Genomic DNA, 19,874 nt, shown 5'->3' with positions numbered 1-19,874 from the left:
TTATGGCCGCCAACATGGGGATTTTATATTAGACCTTGTCTTAACAGATGAAGAGGAACTCATCACAGAACTAAAAATTAATGATAGTTTTGGTAGAAGTGATTATGTCTTTATCACATTTACAAATGTATATACATGGTGCTTAAATAGGGACAGCTTCACAAAGCTGAAAACAATTATGAGCCAAATCAGCTGGCAGGAAGAATTTAATAAAAAAATGTGAATGATGACTGGGAATAATTTAAGAACACCTTGCTTGCTAGATTCCCAAAAAGCCACAATCAAGGAAGAAGGCCTGTACTGGTTTAAAAAATGACCTGATTTAGAGGGGAAGTGAAGACAACTTTGTATGTGTAATAAAACAAACGGTAAAAAGGGGAAGTTGATCAATAATATAAATCAGAAGACAAGAATTGTAGAAAATTGACAAAGGGATACAAGGAGAAATCTTTGGCCAGCAGAGTTAAAGACAATAAGAAAGAGATTTTTAAATATATTAGGAACAAAAAGAATCCTGACAATGATGTTGGTCCATTACTAGATGGAAATGGTAGAATTATCAATAATAATGCCAAAAAGGCAGGACTGTTCAATAAATATTTCTTTTTTATTTGGGGGAAAATAACAGATAATATGGTGATAACACTCTTTCCATTTCATTAGTATCCCTAGAAGATATTAAACAGAAGCTACTAAAGTTAGACATTTTTAAATTCGCACGTCTGGATAACTTGCATACAAGAATTTTAAAAGAGCTGATGGAGGGGCTTGCTGGACCGCTAATATTGATTTTTCAATAAGTCTTAGAGTGCTGGAGAAGATCCAGAAGACTGGAGGAAAACTAATGTGCCAGTTTTTTAAAAGGGTAAATAGGATGATTTTAAAAGGGTAAATAAGGTAATTGTAGGCCTGTTGCCTGACATTGATCGCAGGCAAGATGATGGAGTGGCCGATACAGAACTTGATTAATAACAAACTAAAGGAGGGCAAAGTAATAAATGCAAATCAGCATGGGTTTATGAAAAATAGATCCTGTCAAACTAAGTTGATATCTTTCTGTGATGAGGTTACAAGTTTTGGTTAATAAAGGTAATATTGTTGATGCAATATTCTTTGACTGCTCTAGGCGTTTGACTTGGTACTGCATGACATTTTTATTAAAAACCTAAACCAATATAAAAATAATATAGCACACATTAAATGGATTTAAAATGGCAACTTGTTAGGTCTCAAAATGTAATTGTAAGTGAGGAATCATCATCGAGTGGGTATTTTTCCAGTGGGGTCCTACAGTCATGGCCCTATGCTATTTAACATTTTTATCAATGACCTGAAAGGAAACATAAAATGATCACTGATAAAGTCTCTGGATGACACAGAAATTGAAGGAGTGGTAAATAATGAAGAGGACAGGTCTCTGATTTAGACCAATTTGTGTCACTTGGTAAACTGAGTGCAAGCAAACAATATGCGTTTTAATATGGCTAACTGATAAATGGCCTAGTGGATAGGGGGGAAGCAGTAGAAGTGATATGTCTTGATTTTCATAAGGCTTTTGACACAGGATCACATGACAGTCTCATAAACAAATGAAGGAAATGCAATCTCAATGAAATTACTACAAAGTGTGTGGACAGCTGGTTGAAAGACTGTTCTCAGAGTAGTTATCAATGGTTCGCTGTTAAACTGGGAGTGCACATCTAGTGGGGTCCTGCAGGAGTCAATCCTGGGTCCATTTGCAGGTGACACCAAGCTGGGAGAGGTTGCAAGTGCTTTGGAGGACAGGTTTCAGATTCAAAATGACCTTGACAAATGGGAGAATTGGTCTCGATTCAACAAGATGAAATTCAATAAATATAATGCTATGTACTTCACTTAGGAAGGAAGGAAAAATCAAATGCAGACCTACAAAATGGGGAATAACTAACAAGGATCTGGGGATTATAGTGGATCTCAAATCGAATGGGAATCAACAATGTGTTGCAGTTGTGAAAACAGATAATATTCTGGGTTGTATTAATGGAAGTGTTGTATGTGAGACACAGAGGTAATTGTCCCACTGTATTTGGTACTGTTGAGATCTTCGCTGGAGTACTGTGTCCAGTTCTGGGTGCCACACAGTCTGAAAGGTGTACAAATTGGAGAGTGTCCAGAGGAGAGCAACAAAAATGATAAAAGATTTAGAAAACCTGATCTTTAGGAAATGTATGTATGTTTGTTTTTTAAAAAGATCATATTTAGTCTTGAGAAAAGAAGACTGAGGGAACCTGATAAGTCTTCAAATATGTTCATTTAATATGTCATAAAGAGGATGGTGATCAATTGTTCTTCATGTCCACTGAAGGTAGAACAAGAAGTCATGTGCTTAATTTGCAGCAAGGGAGATTTAGATTAGATATTAGGAAAAACTTTCAAACTGTAAGGGTAATTGAGCTTTGGAATAGGCTTCCAAGGGAGGTTATGGAATCCCCATCACACAGTTTGGACAAACACATGTCAGGGATATGGTCTGGGTTTACGAAGTCCTGCCTCAGACTGGGGGCTGCACTTGGTGATTCTGAGGTCCCTTCAAACACTACATTACTATGATTTTATGAAATGTAAATGTATACATCTAGAACAAAAAATGTAGGCCATACTTATTGTAGGAAGCAGTGACTGAAACAGATTTGGTGGTCAAGGTGGATAATCAGCTGAACATGAGCTCCCAGTGTGATATTATTGTCAAAAGAGTCAATGTGATCCTGGGAGGCATAAATGGGAATCTCAAGTAGGGGTAGAGAGGTTATTTTACCTTTATATTGGGTACTGGTGTGACTGCTGATGGAATACTATGTACAGTGTTTCAGAGTAACAGCCGTGTTAGTCTGTATTCGCAAAAAGAAAAGGAGTACTTGTGGCACCTTAGAGACTAACCAATTTATTTGAGCATAAGCTTTCGTGAGCTACAGCTCACTTCATCGGATGCATACTGTGGAAAATACAGAAGATGTTCTTATACATACACACCATGAAAAAATGGGTGTTTACCACTACAAAAGGTACCCCACCCCCCCACAAACCCACTCTCCTGTTAGTAATAGCTTATCTAAAGTGCTCACTCTCCTTATAATATGTATGATAATCAAGGTGGGCCATTTCCAGCACAAATCCAGGGTTTCACAAGAACGTCTGAGGAACGGGGGAGGGGGGGTGTAGGTAGGAAAAAACAAGGGGAAATAGGTTACCTTGCATAATGACTTAGCCACTCCCAGTCTCTATTCAAGCCTAAGTTAATTGTATCCAATTTGCAAATGACTTCCAATTCAACAGTCTCTTGCTGGAGTCTGGTTTTGAAGTTTTTCTGTTGTAATATCGCAACTTTCATGTCTGTAATCGCATGACCAGAGAGATTGAAGTGTTCTCCTACTGGTTTATGAATGTTATAATTCTTGATATCTGATTTGTGTGGACACAAATCAGATGTCAAGAATTATAACATTCATATATATGGATATATATATATATCAGAAAGTTAAAGGGTGACTTGATTACAGTCTATTAGTATCTACATGGGGAACAGATATTTAATAATGGGCTCTTCAGTCTAACAGAGAAAGATATAATATGATCCATAACAACATAAGAATGGCCGTACTGGGTCAGACCAAAGGTCCATCTAGCCCAGTATCCTCTCTTCTGACAGTGGTCAATACCAGGTGCCCCAGGGGGAATGAACAGAACAGGTAATCATCAAGTGATCCATCCTCTATCGCCCATTCCCAGCTTCTGGCAAACAGAGATTAGGAACACCATCCCTGGCTAATAGTCATTGATGGACCTATCCTCCATGAACTTATCTAGTTCTCTTTTGAAACCTGTTATAATCTTGGCCTTCACAACATCCTCTGGCAAGGAGTTCCACAGGTTGACTCTGCGTTGTGTGAAAAAATACTTCCTTTTGTTTGTTTTAAACCTGCTGCCTATTAATTTCATTTGGTGACCCCCTAGTTCTTGTGTTACGAGAAAGAGTAAATAACACTTCCTTATTTGCTTTCTCCACACCAGCCATGATTTTATAGACCTCAGTCGTATTTCCCCCCCCTTAGTCGTCTCTTTTCCAAGCTGAAAAGTCCCAGTCTTATCTCTCCTCATATGGAAGCCATTCCATACCCTTAATCATTTTTGTTGCCCTTTTCTGAACCTTTTCTAATTCAGTATGTCTTTTTTGAGATGGGGCGACTGCATCTGCACGCAGTATTCAAGATGTGAGTGTACCATGGATTTATATAGCAGCAATATGATATTTTCTGTCTTATTGTCTATCCCTTTCCTAATGATTCCCAACATTCTGTTGGCTTTTTTGACTGCCTCTGCAAATTGAGTGGATGTTTTCAGAGAACTATCCACAATGACTCCAAGATCTCCTTCTTGAATGGTAACAGCTAATTTATACCCCCATCATTTTATATGTATAATTGGGATTATGTTTTCCAGTGTGCATTACTTTGTATTTATCAACACTGAATTTCATCTGTCATTTTATTGCCCAATCACTCAGTTTTGTGATGGCTGGAAGTTGAAGCTAGACAAATACAAATGGGAATTCAGGTGTAAATTTTTAACAGTGAGCATAATTAACTACTGGAACAATTTACCAAGAGTCGTGGTGGATTCTCTATTACTGACCATTTTAAAATAAAGATTGGATTTAAAAAAAATAATGCTGTTGGAATTATTTTGGGGAAGTTCTATGGCCTGTGTTATACAGGAAGCCAGACCAGATGATCACAGTGGAATGTGATCTGGCCTTGGAATCTGTGGATGAATTGAAGTGTTGATTTTTTTCAAATCTGATCAATTAATGTAATTTATAAACACTGGATTAATATTAACACCATCAATGCAATGCTATGTTATGCTCATGGAACAGTTCATAAGATTGGCGGGGGGGGGAGGGGATGGGCGGACATGGTATTTACCATAAAATAACGCATTTAATAAAGTGGGTTTAACCTGAAGCTAATGCTCTCCAGCAACCACACAACAAAAACACTAACCCAGCCAAAATGCCAACTCTGTCCACATATTTATTCAAGTGACACCATCATAGGACCTAATCACATGAGCCACACCATCAGGGGCTCGTTCACTTGCACATCTACCAATGTGATATGTGCCAGCAATGCCCCTCTGCCATGTACATTGGCCAAACTGGATAGTCTCTGCGCAAAAGAATAAATGGACACAAATCTGACATCAGGAATCATAACATTCAAAAACCAGTATGAGAACACTTCAACCACTCTGGCCATTCAGTAAAAGATTTAAGAGTGGCAATTTTGCAACAGAAAAGCTTCAAAAACAGACTCCAACGAGAAACTGCTGAGCTTGAATTAATATGCAAACTAGATACCATTAACTTGGGTTTGAGTAGAGACTGGGAGTGGCTGGGTCATTACACATATTGAATCTATTTCCCTAAGTTAAGTATCCTCACACCTTCTTGTCAACTGTCTAAATGGGCCATCTTGATTATCACTACAAAAGTTTTTTTCTCCTGCTGATAATAGTTCATCTTAACTAATTAGCCTCTCACGGTTTGTATGGCAACTTCCAACTTACCTGTATGTGTATATATATATGTCTTCTTACTATATAATCTGTTCTATGCATCCGATGAAGTGAGCTGTAGCCCACAAAAGCTTATGCTCTAATAAATTTGTTAGTCTCTTAAGGTGCCACACGTACTCCTGTTCTTTTTTCAGATACTCAACTGATTGATGAACATGCAATCATCTACACAAGATTTTTCTCCCCACAAAATTGATATTTTTCATCAAGCAACTTTGTGTCTCCAAAGTTTTGCTTTTCAATTGCTCATCAAAACTTGAGGAAAGGGGGTCACTTTCAAGTGAAACTTAGTGATTGCAAAATTTCAAGTGGAAGTGGGACCATCTTTGAAATGTGTTTTTTTTTTATGTTCGCCAAAGAAGAAGAATATGACAAAAATACTTTGTATGTGTGTCTTTGTCTATATATCCGTGAGTTGGTGATATAGCGTACATGACAGCATGTTACAAAGGTTTTACAGGTATGAGTTTGGAATGGTCACATTAGTCATAAGTGAGTGAGTTACACTGGTAATAAAAACCTTTATACCACACCATTAAGCATTTTGTCTCATTTATACCTAATTTTATAGAAAAACTATTACTTGATGCTTGAGAGGAAGTAAAAATTGAATTAAAAACTCATAAGCCACCTAGTCTATTGTGCAAGGCTGTAGATGGGGAGAAAGAGGAATTCCTTTCTGGCCACCAGAGGCAATCAATCAGCTCCTAAAATATGAAACATAAATTTCCATTGTATTACTATCATACCTTACATACTGTAGCTGCAAATGTTGTTAATGATCATAACATTATTTGGCTCTCTGATAAATCCAGTCACTAAACATCATTTGCCTTGATAGTTCCCTGTGCCAATGAATTCCACAAATTCCTTTTATGATGAATTGTGGCAGAGGGAACGGGTTTGTTCTAAATTGCTGCTCATTTAATTTTTCAACAGCCTCTTTGTTCCCCCTTTAGTTAACTTTTCCATTAGTAAATAAAATTGATAATCTGTTATTTATGTCCAATCAGGTTTTCTTGTACTTGCCTTAGGCTCAATCCTGTGACATGCTGAGTGCAGCCTTCAAGATGCTGAGCACACTCAACTCCTTTAGAAACCTGTATAAGATAAGAGCAATCTGCACCGCACAGGATTGGGCCCTTTATATTTTTCCTGAAACTGGTTTGTTTTTAAAAAAAGCTTTTTGTGTGTGTTTTTATGTATTTATTTATTTATTTTTATGAAACCACAGACACAACTAGAGCAAGAAGAGGCCAAGAAAGTGATGGTGTCGAGTACATTTTCATTTCCAAGCACTTGTTTGAGACAGATGTACAGAATAACAAGTATGTTGAAACTAACTAGAGCCATAGTCAAACAATGGTTTAATTGTGAAGTTTTTGTAGTTTGTTTTTATGTAGTAATTTAAAATGGGTATAGTCTGCATTGATTTTAAAACATGTTAAAGTATAATGTCTAAACAGTCAGCACTGCAATTTCTGCAGATTGTTGAAACAAAATAAAAGTAATGTGAACAGAACGTAATCAGTTTTAAACCACCTAATACTTTAAATGCCTGTCCAATGAGCTAAACATAGAGAGATTTTTTTTTGGGGGGGGGGGGGGGGGAGTTTGAAGGTGGAGGCCCCTTTTAAATTGGCATTATTTGTCTTACTAATTGTTCATTGCAGCATCAGGAAAGGGGCCCTGTCAGTGCTGTATTTCAAATGTGTGTTTCAGTTAATGGTTTTGTATAGTTATATTCCCTTCCAGTACAGTCATTTCCTGTTCAAAAGAACAGGAATCTGGAGAACTAGAGAGAAGCTCCTCCCCTCAAGCACTTCAAAAATTAAAATAAAATAAAGACAATGGTAGCATCATGCTCTCCAGCAACCTGTAAAATATTTTAAGTTAAAATCCTGCCCTAAGTATTTCAGACGGCAAAGTATAGTAGACACAAAGCTGTAGGTTTGATTGAAACTTCAAAATGTGCTTTGCTTTTTCTCAAATTGTATTTATATTTTTATAGCACATAACCAGCCGCCTTGGTTCTATTAATGCCATAACTGCTCCACCTATTCAGAGACAGAGAATTCAGATATACTGTAGCATGCAATGAAATTTCAGTAGTTTCTATTGTTTAGCTTATCCACTTTTTTATTGCATTACATTAGTTCTGAAAAAGAGGTGATGGAAAACATTAGTGTGCTGTTGGACTATAGTACTTTTGCTCTTTAACTGTAATATAAGCAAGTGTTACTGATTTGAAAATGGTAAAATAGAAGGGGTTTTTTTAGGTTGACATGATGAAGTACCTGGCAGCACTTCATTTTATAAAACATGGTAAAAATCACATGTGGAGTAAAAATATTTCTGCTCATGAATTAAATCTTATTAACCAAATTGATAATTATTTGCTAAAGAAAAGGGATGATTCTGATTTTTTTTCACTTTCTACCACAGGTTTATTGAATATGGTGAATATAAAAACAACTACTACGGTACAAGCATAGACTCTGTTCGCTCTGTTCTAACTAAAAACAAAGTTTGTTTGTTGGATGTGCAGCCTCATGTAAGTAAGCACCTCTCTTGGCATGTTGTAATTTACTGCATTCCATGTTAGGATTCCGGAAGAAGACTGTTAATAGAGCATTCTATTTTATTCCATGTTCAATTTATATTCCATACAATATCTGGGTATACTTATTGTACAGAGCATTCCTAAAGGGAGATTTCAACACAGATTGGATGGTATTTAATGCAAAAACTAACTGCACTGAAAGCTTATACTAACATGAAGATTTAATTACTCACAGAATGTTCCAACATTTGTATTCAGTGTTCTACTGCTCTGGGTTAGAATTTGTCTGAAAAACTCGATATTTAAATGCAAAATATTCTTGAGAAAGAGCTCAGTCCTGCAGCCCTTACTCACATGAGTAATCCTTTGATTTCAACAAGACTGTTTATGTAAAGGGTTTTAGGACAGGCCATAATGTGAAGAATACATTAAATATACAGTATGCTGAATAACAGATAAATAGAGCAGTATTCTGTAGAGGGAAGGGGCTGCGGTCATCATTTGTTTCTATTTTGTGTGCATGTTGTTCTTCCTATTAACCCCTATCCCCACTATTCATTATTGCCTGGGTGCAACTTTAACTTGTGCATTTGACCATTTAAATAAAGTTTGAATGAAATAAATGTATAAAAATATGATTTGAAATAAATTGTTCAGAACAGATTTTTCCATTTCTTTTGTGTTCACCTTTGACTTGTTTGAGTATTGTTCAAATATCCTGTAGTGCAGCACAAAATTCAGGAGCCAGAAAAATGATTTTCGATGTTAAATGGAAACAGTTGAAGTCTTCCACTTTTCCTGACTTACCCAGTGCACAAGTGCCTGCATGATGAAGCACTCAAGCTGTTGGTTTAAAGAGGGTTCTGTAGGTAATTGGACATGATTATTCCCTGTCTAAATAGCATTTACTGTAAATGTTCAGTGGCATCAATGGCAAAAGTTTATTCACATTAATCAAAATATTATGTCATGTTCCTTATTAGAAAATTGGCGAAAAGAGGCTTTCTGTAGGAAAAGGGAATGGCACAGATGTATGCTGGTTGAATAATGGCTTTAGGAAACTGATGTCACAGACTCAAAAACCTTGATCAATAGTAGTTTTTATGGGTAACAGCAAAAAGTGTGCAATTTTGGGTTTACTTGCTGAATTGTTGCTATGTGTACAACATTGCACTTACTGTGAAAACTGCATTAGCTAATAACAATTTTTAAATGATCAAAAGGAAATTTTGATCTAGTAGTGTATGGTAAATTATTGTGAACAATTGGCTTTTTTCTAGCTATTAAAATGAGAGAATGTCATTGTCTTCTGATTAGAAAGATCTCAGTTGGAAATACAATACCAAATTCAAATAACTCAGTTTAAGCTTAGAGACATGTGCATTTGGCATTTTGGGGTTTCGACCCTATACTGTAAAACTAGCTGCTCCTGCTAGGATTGCAGGAGGAGGAAGGTAGTTGATACTGTGGCTGCAAGTTATCTGACAGCAACTTGTTACTGGCCAGCAAGAGCTACATGGAGAACTATGTTTTAGTTCTTTGAGTATGTCCTCCTGTGTGTGCTCCACTGTAGGATGTTCAAGCGTCTATGTGCTCTCAATCAGAGACTGAAAAGTAGTATCCACGGGGCCCGGACCTGTGCAGAGTACCACCCTGTACTTTGAACAAGGTTATGTGGCTTGAGACGAAGCTGTCAGCTGCATTTAGCTTCCCAGCTTTCACCTTGTGACTCCTTTTTACCCTAGTTTCATATTTACTTTGTGTTTCTTCTTTATATTTAGTCCATTTACTTTATTTTGCACTCTAGTGCTTGTAAGGGGAGGGAGCGGCTTTCTTCCCTCTTCTTTTCTTAGATCTTTCATTTGTGCTGGAGCACACCGTATGTCCAAAATCCTGGAGTTTAAGCACTCTTAGATATGCAACATGTCCTTTCCCCACAGTGTTGGTCACTCCAGTTACCTGTGAGGTTTGGGGCACTCCCACAACCCTTTTAAATGCACGGTTTGCCTGGATTTCAAAGGCAGATCCAAAAAAAGACAGGGAGACTAGACTTAAGCTGCTGTTAATGGAATGTGCTCTAGCTCCAGCAGAGTTCGCTTCATCACTCTCTTTCCCCCTCTCCCTCACTCCCAGTTACATCAGCCTCTACATCACAGGCCACCTTAGTCCACATTAATGCCTCATCTGTGGCCTCGGACAATAAAACTCTAAAGAAGAGGAAACATACCTCTCCAAGCAGGGAAGTGAAGAAGCAGGGTAGATCTCCCCGTAAAACCCAGTCTTGGGAGATTCTTGTGCCTCTAAAGGTACCATAAAGGCTCCAACTGAGTTCAGTACTGAGGCATTAGTACCATGGAAGAAGCCATGTTCAGACAACATACCTACCACCAGAGCAACTACTGTGGTGGCACTCCGATACCTTGTGGATCCGCAGTACTCACAGGGCTACCATCCATTTCCTGGAACCCGCATCTCACCATATGTCTGAGGTGGGACGTGACCCTACAACCACCACAGTCCTGCAACAGCTTCCATCTCACCGGTTGGCATTTCCCCTTCTGGTACAACACAAATCTCATCTAAAGGCGATTAGAGCCCTCTACCTCCTTCCAGGTTCCTTTCTTCAGAGGGTTTCAATCTCTGATGAACCTGAGCTTTCAATACTGAGATCTACTGGAGCCACCTGCCCAGTGTTGTCCTGACAGCTGCAAGTTGAGACTTGCTTAAGTCTCCAGCCTTCAGTACCGGTTAGGGCATTGGGTAGAATCATAGATTCATAGAATCATAGAATATCAGGGTTGGAAGGGACCCCAGAAGGTCATCTAGTCCAACCCCCTGCTCAAAGCAGGACCAATTCCCAGTTAAATCATCCCAGCCAGGGCTTTGTCAAGCCTGACCTTAAAAACCTCTAAGGAAGGAGATTCTACCACCTCCCTAGGTAACGCATTCCAGTGTTTCACCACCCTCTTAGTGAAAAAGTTTTTCCTAATATCCAATCTAAACCTCCCCCACTGCAACTTGAGACCATTACTCCTCGTTCTGTCATCTGCTACCATTGAGAACAGTCTAGAGCCATCCTCTTTGGAACCCCCTTTCAGGTAGTTGAAAGCAGCTATCAAATCCCCCCTCATTCTTCTCTTCTGCAGGCTAAACAATCCCAGCTCCCTCAGCCTCTCCTCATAACTCATGTGTTCCAGTCCCCTAATCATTTTTGTTGCCCTTCGCTGGACTCTCTCCAATTTATCCACATCCTTCTTGAAGTGTGGGGCCCAAAACTGGACACAGTACTCCAGATGAGGCCTCACCAATGTCGAATAGAGGGGAACGATCACGTCCCTCGATCTGCTCGCTATGCCCCTACTTATACATCCCAAAATGCCATTGGCCTTCTTGGCAACAAGGGCACACTGCTGACTCATATCCAGCTTCTCGTCCACTGTCACCCCTAGGTCCTTTTCTGCAGGGTACTCTCTCTCTCTCTCCCTCGCTCTCTCAGTTCAAGAGAGGACTCATTGGACTTGGAGATATCAGTAAAGTGATCCATCCCAGTATTGTGCTACCATACTCCATGAGTCTTTTTCATAAATCCTAGGGAATCTGCCAAACATTGTAGGCCCAGAGACTATAATTATCATTGCGGTCCATTCCCTTATTCTCCTTTCCAGTAAAGTTACTGAGACCCATGGGTCAGTAAAGCAACCTATTCTATCAGATATCTAAGAAAAAGCACCGGTATCCACCGGTACCATACCAACTATCAACATCTGCAGATTGACTACTACCACACACTGCAGTACCAAGCACCTCAGAACCTCACACTTCTCCAGTACCAGACTATATACAGAAGGAGCAATAGTCTCAGGCCAAGAAGATCTTGCTTCCCTCTGTCCTCTTCATCTCCAGATAACACAATAATGCCACCATGACTTTCCTACACTGATGATTTCAGAACCATCAGTGAGGTGTTATCTCTTGCACATTCCCTGTGGCAAACACCTGCCACAATCCCACCAAGCTGTAAGCAGGCAGATAAATACTATATCCCCCGAAAGGAATGAAACACTTTGTTTCCCATCCCAGCCCCAATTCCCTGATAATTGATGCAGCCAATGAGAGGGAGCTGTCAAGCTCATTCTAGGCCTTCTCCATCTGACAAGTAATCCAAGTGGTTGGACTTGGTGGGAAGGAAGAGCTACTCATCAGCCACTCTCCAATTTTATATCGCCAACTACCAGGCCTTGATGGCAAAATACAATCTTAACACATACTCCAAATATATACATTTTATTGAGCACTTGTCACAAGACCAGAAAGATCATTTTCAGTCTGTCATCGCTGAAGGGCAGTTGGTTGCAAAAACCTCCCTACAAGCTACTCTAGATGCTGCTGACACAGCCTCCGTAAGTCCATGCCACAATGGTGGTCATCAGAAAAGCATATTGGCTCCAGTTCTCAGGTCTTCCAGAAGTTCAAAATACCATGGAAGATCTCCAATTCAAAGAGCCTAAGCTCTTCAGTGAAAATATGGACTCCTCTCTCCAGATGCTCAAACATTCCAGATCAGCATTGTGATCAGTGGGGATTTATGTGCCTGCAACAAAAAAGTGCTTTATTAGATCCCAAACCACTCAAGCTTGAGACCATTCCAGTACCAACAGCATACTTTCCCTAAGCCTCAGGAGCCCTTCTGGAGAAAACCCAAACCACAAAAAAACAGGCCAAGCACCCCTACTTTTACTCTATCAGCTCCTGCTTCTAAGAGGCACTTTTGATACCTTGGTCAAGGGCATCAAGCAACCCATTCCACTCCGAAATAGCTGTTGTGCAACTACCCCCTCTTTGGAGATTGACTGTCCCGCTACTTAGCCTGGGAATTTCTTACCTCAGACAAATGGATATTAGAGAATGTCAAAGTGGGTTACTCTATCCACTTCCTTTCCATCCCTCCTTCCCAACTCCCTCCCCATCCTCCTTCATGGACCCTTCTCACTTCCTTAGGAGGAACTCCTAAGTCAAGAAGTTCATTCTCTTCTCCTGTGAGCAATAGAACTGTTTCCACCAGAGTTCATCGGAAGAAGGTTCTTTTCCAATCACATCCTTGTTCTCAAGAAAGATGAAGGGTGGAGACCAACCGTTGAGCTCAGGATCTTGAACAATTGCATCCTAGCATACCACTTCAGAATGGTGACACTAGCTACCATAGTCCCATCCTTAGATCCAGAAGACTGTTCATGTCTCTTGACGTAGAGGATGCTTACTGTCATGTAGCTATTCACCCGTCCCACAAGCACTTCCTACGTTTTGTAATAGGGGTGGATCACTGTCATTATCGAGTTCTCCCCTTTGGACTCTCCATGGCCCCAAGGGCGTTCACAAAGATTCTCTCAGTGACGGTGACTTGGCTCTGCCAGTGGGGAATATCAGCACTCCCATACTTGGACAGCTGGCTTCTCAGAGGCCAATCACCCAAAGAGGTCCAGTCAGCAATGTCTAGTTCATTAACACTATTCCAATCTTTGGGCCCTTGTATCAGCCACAAGAAATCCATGCTAACTTCAGGACAGAGAATAGACTTTATAGAAGCTACTGTACACTCCAAACAGCAAGGGCTTACCTTCCCAAAGAGAGATTCTCCACCCTATCCCATCTAATCTGAACATTACAGTTCAGCCCACAAATAACCTAAGGATTTGCCTACAGATGTTGGGCCACATGTCGGACACCACATATGTGATTTCCCATGCAAGGATGCACCTCAGATGCCTCCAGACATGACTAAAAGTGTATATACCCCCGAACAGACAATCTTCTCCAGACACGTCACAGTGTCTTGGAAGGTGTTAGGCTCTCTTATATGATGGAAAGATACATGGAAGATCTCTGTCTGAACCCCATTTATATATCCAGCATCTTTGAAGACCCTCACAAGAGATGTGTCTGTTATGGTGGGAAGCTCACCTACAGGGAGACAAAGCGCAGGGCAAATGGTCAGCAGAGGAATTGGCACTACATATCAATATCGTGAGGCTAAGAACAGTAGATATGCTTGCCAACATTTCTTCCAGGCCATATGAGGTCACCCAATCAGAGTAATGTTGGACAACAGGGCAGAGATGTATTACATCAACCACCAGGGTTCAGCAAAATCCCAGTCCTTATGTGCACTGTCACTAAATTGTGGAACTGGTGCATTTCTCATAGGATAGAAATCAGCAGTCTATCTGCCAGGCCTCCACAAAGTAATTGCAAACTCCTTAAGCAGACACTTTTGCCAAAATCATAAATGGGAGCTCAAAAACTCTGTCTTCCAGAGCATCTGCCTGACCTGAGGTATACCAGGGTAGACTTCTTCGCCAACACAAACAATGCAAAATGTTTTCTATTCTGCTCCAAGGGAGGTTATGGTCACAACTCTCCTAACAATGCCCTGATAACATCATGTCCCCATACACTTCTTTATGCTTACCCACCTATACCACTAGCCCTAAAAAAAAGAACCTCCCTCAAGCTGTGCTGAGAAGGAGCTGCTATCATAGCACCTGCTTGGCCGAGACAGGTGTAGTGCTCAAACCTCATCTACCTCTCAGAGTTAACACCCTTCAGGCTTCCTATCATGAAGGACCTCTTGACATAGAACTCAGAGACCTTCATCCTTCCCAACTCCTTCTCCCTGAATCTGAGAGCATGGCTCCTCAGTGGCTCCCAGCGTGGAGTTAACCTTTTCAGGTAGATTTCAGTCAGTTCTCTTATCCAGTAGAAAGCCCAGTACTCTCAAGACTTATCTCCAAAAGTGGAAACACTTCCAGTCCTGCTGCTCCCTCCCATCTTCTCAAGCTTTGGAAGTTCCATTTTCCAAGACCTTGGATTACCTATTGGAATTAAAAACGGAGGGTCTCTAATGAGCTTTTTCAGGGTACATCTGACCATTCACTCATCCACGGCTTTTCAGTCTCTGCCCACTCTACAGCAGTCAGATCTTTCTCAAGGATCTATACAACCTCTTTCCTCTCATTTGATACCTGGCTCCCCAATGGGACCTCAGACTGGTGCTAATCATCCTAAGGAAACACCCCTTTGAACCTGCTCCCTCCAGACTTTGTTCCTAATTGCCATCACCTTAGCAAGATGAATGGGGAAGCTGGGAGCCCTCATGACTGACCTTACATACACCACCTTTTACATAGACAGAGTTATACTAAGTCCCCTCCTCAGAATATAACATAACTAGGCTATTGACCTGCTAGTGTTCTACCCAAAACCTCATGCTCCACAGAGGAATCAAGTCTTCATTCACTGGAAGTCAGAAGGGCTTACCTTCTATCTGGATAGGACTAAAATCTTCTGGACCTCTCCCAGGCTATTTGTATTGTTTGCAGAAAGGATGAAGGGCCAACTGATTTCCACAAAAAGGTGGTCTAAGTGAGTTTCAGGTTGCATCTTGACCTGCTATGAAAATGCAGGTGTGGAGGGATGGTGTCCCTAGCCTCTGTTTGCCAGAAGCTGGGAATGGGTAACAAGGAGTGGATCACTTGATGATTTTCTGTTCATTTCCTCTGGGGCACCTGGCATTGGCAACTCTTGGAAGACAGGATACTGGGCTAGATGAACCTTTGGTCAGACCCAGTATGGCCATTCTTATGCAGCCCCCTCACAGAATAACAGCACATTTGACTAGACCTCAATTCATATCTCTAGGTCTACTGAGGGACACTCCCATCACAGAAATCAGCAGGACTGCTACGTGGTCTTCTATACATACATTTGCCAAGCATTATACCATCTGACCAGCTTGCAGAGGTGACACCATCTTTAGTGATTCAGTCCTTCAAACTTTCCTAGACTTTTCACCTCAGCACCCACCTCTTCGATGAGTTACTGTTTGGGAATCCCCTACGGTAGAGCACCTATAGGGACAAAACATCTCAAAGAACTCAAGTCACTGTAAGGTAAGTAACATCTCCCTTAATAGGCAGCAATAATCTCATCCTCCCGTGAAGCATAAACAGCAGCACAGAATGAACTTAATGAGTTTTAAATGTTTGAGGAGAACCAATGGTTGTCCTCTTATCACTGTGCCCTTTTGCTCTTGGGCTGCAGAAAGCCTTTTCTATTATCTCTGGAATGTGGCAGTAGGAAGTTTTACACTTCCTAGAATTAGCTATTAAATAATCTGTTACTCCTCCCTCGTGCATCAACTAAAAATCCTTTCGTTCAACTTAATTTTTCTCATTACTAATACCACCTCTTTGGATAGCCTATAATAGTGCATTGGCTTTACTTCTGCCAGACTGATCAGATTTACCAACACTGACAACTTTCGTTGAAATCAAAATATTTCTTGCCATTCAAGTAGCAACAGGCGATGCACAGAATAAATGCTGTTTAAGAAAGTAGAATGTTAATGAATGAAATATATACTTCAAGAGATGCTTTCTAGATTTAGTGTCAGAGCAGAGGCTTCTTTTTTTGTTGCAAACTCCAGTGCAAGGAATGAATTCAAACACTGTTACTAATTAATTATAATTTTTCCCCTTTCCAGACAGTGAAGCATTTAAGAACATTAGAATTTAAACCATTTGTGATATTTATAAAGCCTCCATCACTTGAGTGTTTGAGAGAGACCAGAAAAAATGCCAAGATTATTTCAAGCAAAGATGAAAAAGGGGCTGCAAAACCTTTCACAGTAAGTATGTTTAGAATCCATAAGAATATGAGAAGTAGTCAATAGTTTTTGTAACTGTTTATCTTGAAGATGAGGTCGCTGAATACCTTTAGAACTTAATGGAACTTGTGCCTCAAAACATTTAATTAAAACATTTAATTTAAAGAATCCTTATTGAGGTTGCAGGAACAAACCATCCTGATGTGTAGAAAGAATAGTAAATATAGCAGGCGACCAGCTTGGATTAACAATGAAATCCTTGCTGATCTTAAACTCAAAAAAGAAACTTACAAGAAGTGGAAGATTGGACAAATGACCAGGGAGGAGTATAAAAACATTGCTCAGGCATGCAGGAGCGAAATCAGGAAGGCCAAATCACTCTTGGAGTTGCAGCTAGCAAGGGATGTTAAGAGTAACAAGAAGGGTTTCTTCAGGTATGTTAGCAACAAGAAGAAGGTCAAGGAAAGTGTGGGCCCCTTTCTGAATGGAGGAGGCAACCTAGTGACAGAGGATGTGGAAAAAGCTAATGTACTCAGTGCTTTTTTTTGCCTCTGTCTTCACGAACAAGGTCAGCTCCCAGACTACTGCACTGGGCAGCACAGCATGGGGAGGAGGTGACCAGCCCTCTGTGGAGAAAGAAGTTGTTCAGGACTATTTAGAAAAGCTGGACAAGCACAAGTCCATGGGGCCGGATGCACTGCATCCGAGGGTGCTAAAGGAGTTGGCGGATGTGATTGCAGAGCCATTGGCCATTATCTTTGAAAACTCATGGTGATTGGGGGAGGTCCTGGATGACTGGGAAAAGGCAAATATAGTGCCCATCTTTAAAAAAGGGAAGGAGGAGGATCCGGGGAACTACAGGCCAGTCAGCCTCACCTCAGATCCTGGAAAAATCATGGAGCAGGTCCTCAAGGAATCAATTCTGAAGCACTTAGAGGAAGAAAGTGATCAGGAACAGTCAGCATGGATTCAGCAAGGGCAAGTCATGCCTGACTAATCTAATTGCCTTCTATGACGAGATAACTGGCTCTGTGGATGAGGGGAAAGCAGTGGATGTGTTATTCCTTGACTTTAGCAAAGCTTTTGATAGAGTCTCCCACAGTATTCTTGCCAGCAAATTAAAGAAGTATGAGCTGGATGAATGGACTATAAGGTGGATAGAAAGCTGGCTAGATAGTCGGGCTCAACAGGTAGTGATCAATGGCTCCATGTCTACTTAGCAGCCGGTGTCAAGCAGAGTGCCCCAAGGGTCAGTCCTGGGGCTGGTTTTGTTCAATATCTTCATTAATGATCTGGAGGATGGCATGGACTGCACCCTCAGCAAGTCTGCAGATGACACTAAACTGGGAGGAGTGGTAGATACACTGGAGGGTAGGGCTAGGATACAGAGGGACCTAGACAAATTAGAGGATTGGACCAAAAGAAATCTGATGAGGTTCAACAAGGACAAGTGCAGAGTCCTGCACTTAGGACGGAAGAATCCCATGCACTGCTACACACTAGGGACCAAATGGCTTGGCGGCAGTTCTGCGGAAAAGGATCTAGGGGTTACAGTGGACGAGAAGCTGGATATGAGTCAACAGTGTGTCCTTGTTGTCAAGAAGGCTAACAGCATTTTGGGCTCTATAAATAGGGCATTGCCAGCAGATCGAGGGACATGATCATTCCCCTCTATTCAACATTGGTGAGGCCTCATCTGGAGTACTGTGTCCAGTTTTGGGCCCTACACTACAAGAAGGATGTGGAAAAATTGGAAAGAGTCCAGCAGAGGGCAACGAAAATGATTAGGGCACTGGAGCACATGACTTACGAGGAGAGGCTGAGGGAACTGGGATTGTTTAGTCTGCAGAAGAGAAGAATGAGGGGGGATTTGATAGTTGCTTTCAACTATCTGAAAAGGGTTTCCAAAGAGGATGGATCTAGACTGTTCTCAGTGGTAACAGACGACAGAACGAGGAGTAATTGTCTCAAGTTGCAGAGGGGGAGGTTTAGGTTGGATATTAGGAAAAACTTTTTCACTAGGAGGATGGTGAAGCACTGGAATGGGTTACCTAGGGAGGTGGTGGAATCTCCTTCCTTAGAGGTTTTTAAGGTCAGGCTTGACAAAGCCCTGGCTGGGATGATTTAGTTGGGTATTGGTCCTGCTTTGAGTAGTGGGTTGGACTAGATGACCTCCTGAGGTCCCTTCCAACCCTGATATTCTATGATTATAAGTGTGTATGTGTACATATTATTTGTGTTTGAGTAAATTGCATGCCCAGTCTCTCTAGTGCCATAAGCCTAGTAGAGTAATTTAATTTTGTGAATCACTTTTGCATAGCTACACTGGACTTTCTTAGCTTCTTATTTCATTTCATGCTATCAAAACTCAGACAGGCAAAACATTATTTTTTAGAGGAAATAATACTATTGTCTTCAGCATAAATAATACTGTTACAGTGTTAAGAAAAATCAGGAGGATTTTCACTTGGGTAGCGGAACTCTTTTTTTATGAAGGTACATTGGGTTTTCTTTAATTTAGATATTACTGTGACCCAGAAACCTCTTGGTGCTAACTGGCAAAGGGGGTGCATAGCATTTTACAGGGCTCAGATGTATGCATATTAAGTTTACCAAAGGGTGGCATGTGAGATCTCTACCAAGACCCCACTAGTTGTCATAATCATTGTAAAATGTAAGTATGGACAGTATTTAAGAAATTAGGAATCTGTACTTAAAATTGTGTTCTTAAGGTACACGAGTTAAGGCAAGTCACCAGAAAGTGATAAACATGTTCTTGTCAGGTAGAAGGGAAGAGATGAATGCATCTGATGAAGTGAGCTGTAGGTCACGAAAGCTTATGCTCAAATAAATTGGTTAGTCTCTAAGGTGCCACAAGTACTCCTTTTCTTTTTGTGTATTGTCTGCGTCACAGTCTAGGTTTATCTACAGACTGAGCCCAATGCTAATGAAGAGATTGTAAAACTGACAGGAAAGATTTCAGAGTAACAGCCATGTTAGTCTGTATTCGCAAAAAGAAAAGGAATACTTGTGGCA

At 40.6% G+C, this 19,874-nt stretch overlaps 1 protein-coding gene across 8 annotated transcripts in view; it reads left to right on the top strand.

The window, feature by feature from the left end:
* Positions 1-19,874, top strand: part of MPP7 (MAGUK p55 scaffold protein 7) — a 337,800-nt gene that overhangs the window by 312,691 nt on the left and 5,235 nt on the right. For 7 of the 8 annotated variants that reach the window (XM_073334350.1, XM_073334349.1, XM_073334353.1 and 4 more), the window contains 3 exons: positions 6,848-6,941; positions 8,059-8,167; positions 16,716-16,859. In XM_073334350.1, coding sequence (XP_073190451.1) covers positions 6,848-6,941; positions 8,059-8,167; positions 16,716-16,859 — 347 coding nt within the window. Of the gene's footprint in view, positions 1-6,847; positions 6,942-8,058; positions 8,168-8,900; positions 9,046-16,715; positions 16,860-19,874 lie in introns of those variants that run through there. The other variant, XR_012157600.1, reaches the window with a different exon arrangement.

Source organism: Lepidochelys kempii, chromosome 2, assembly GCF_965140265.1.
Source record: "Lepidochelys kempii isolate rLepKem1 chromosome 2, rLepKem1.hap2, whole genome shotgun sequence".
NCBI lineage: Eukaryota > Metazoa > Chordata > Testudines > Cheloniidae > Lepidochelys > Lepidochelys kempii.
Note: the sequence above shows the minus strand (reverse complement) of the source record. Positions and strands in the feature narration are given on the sequence as shown.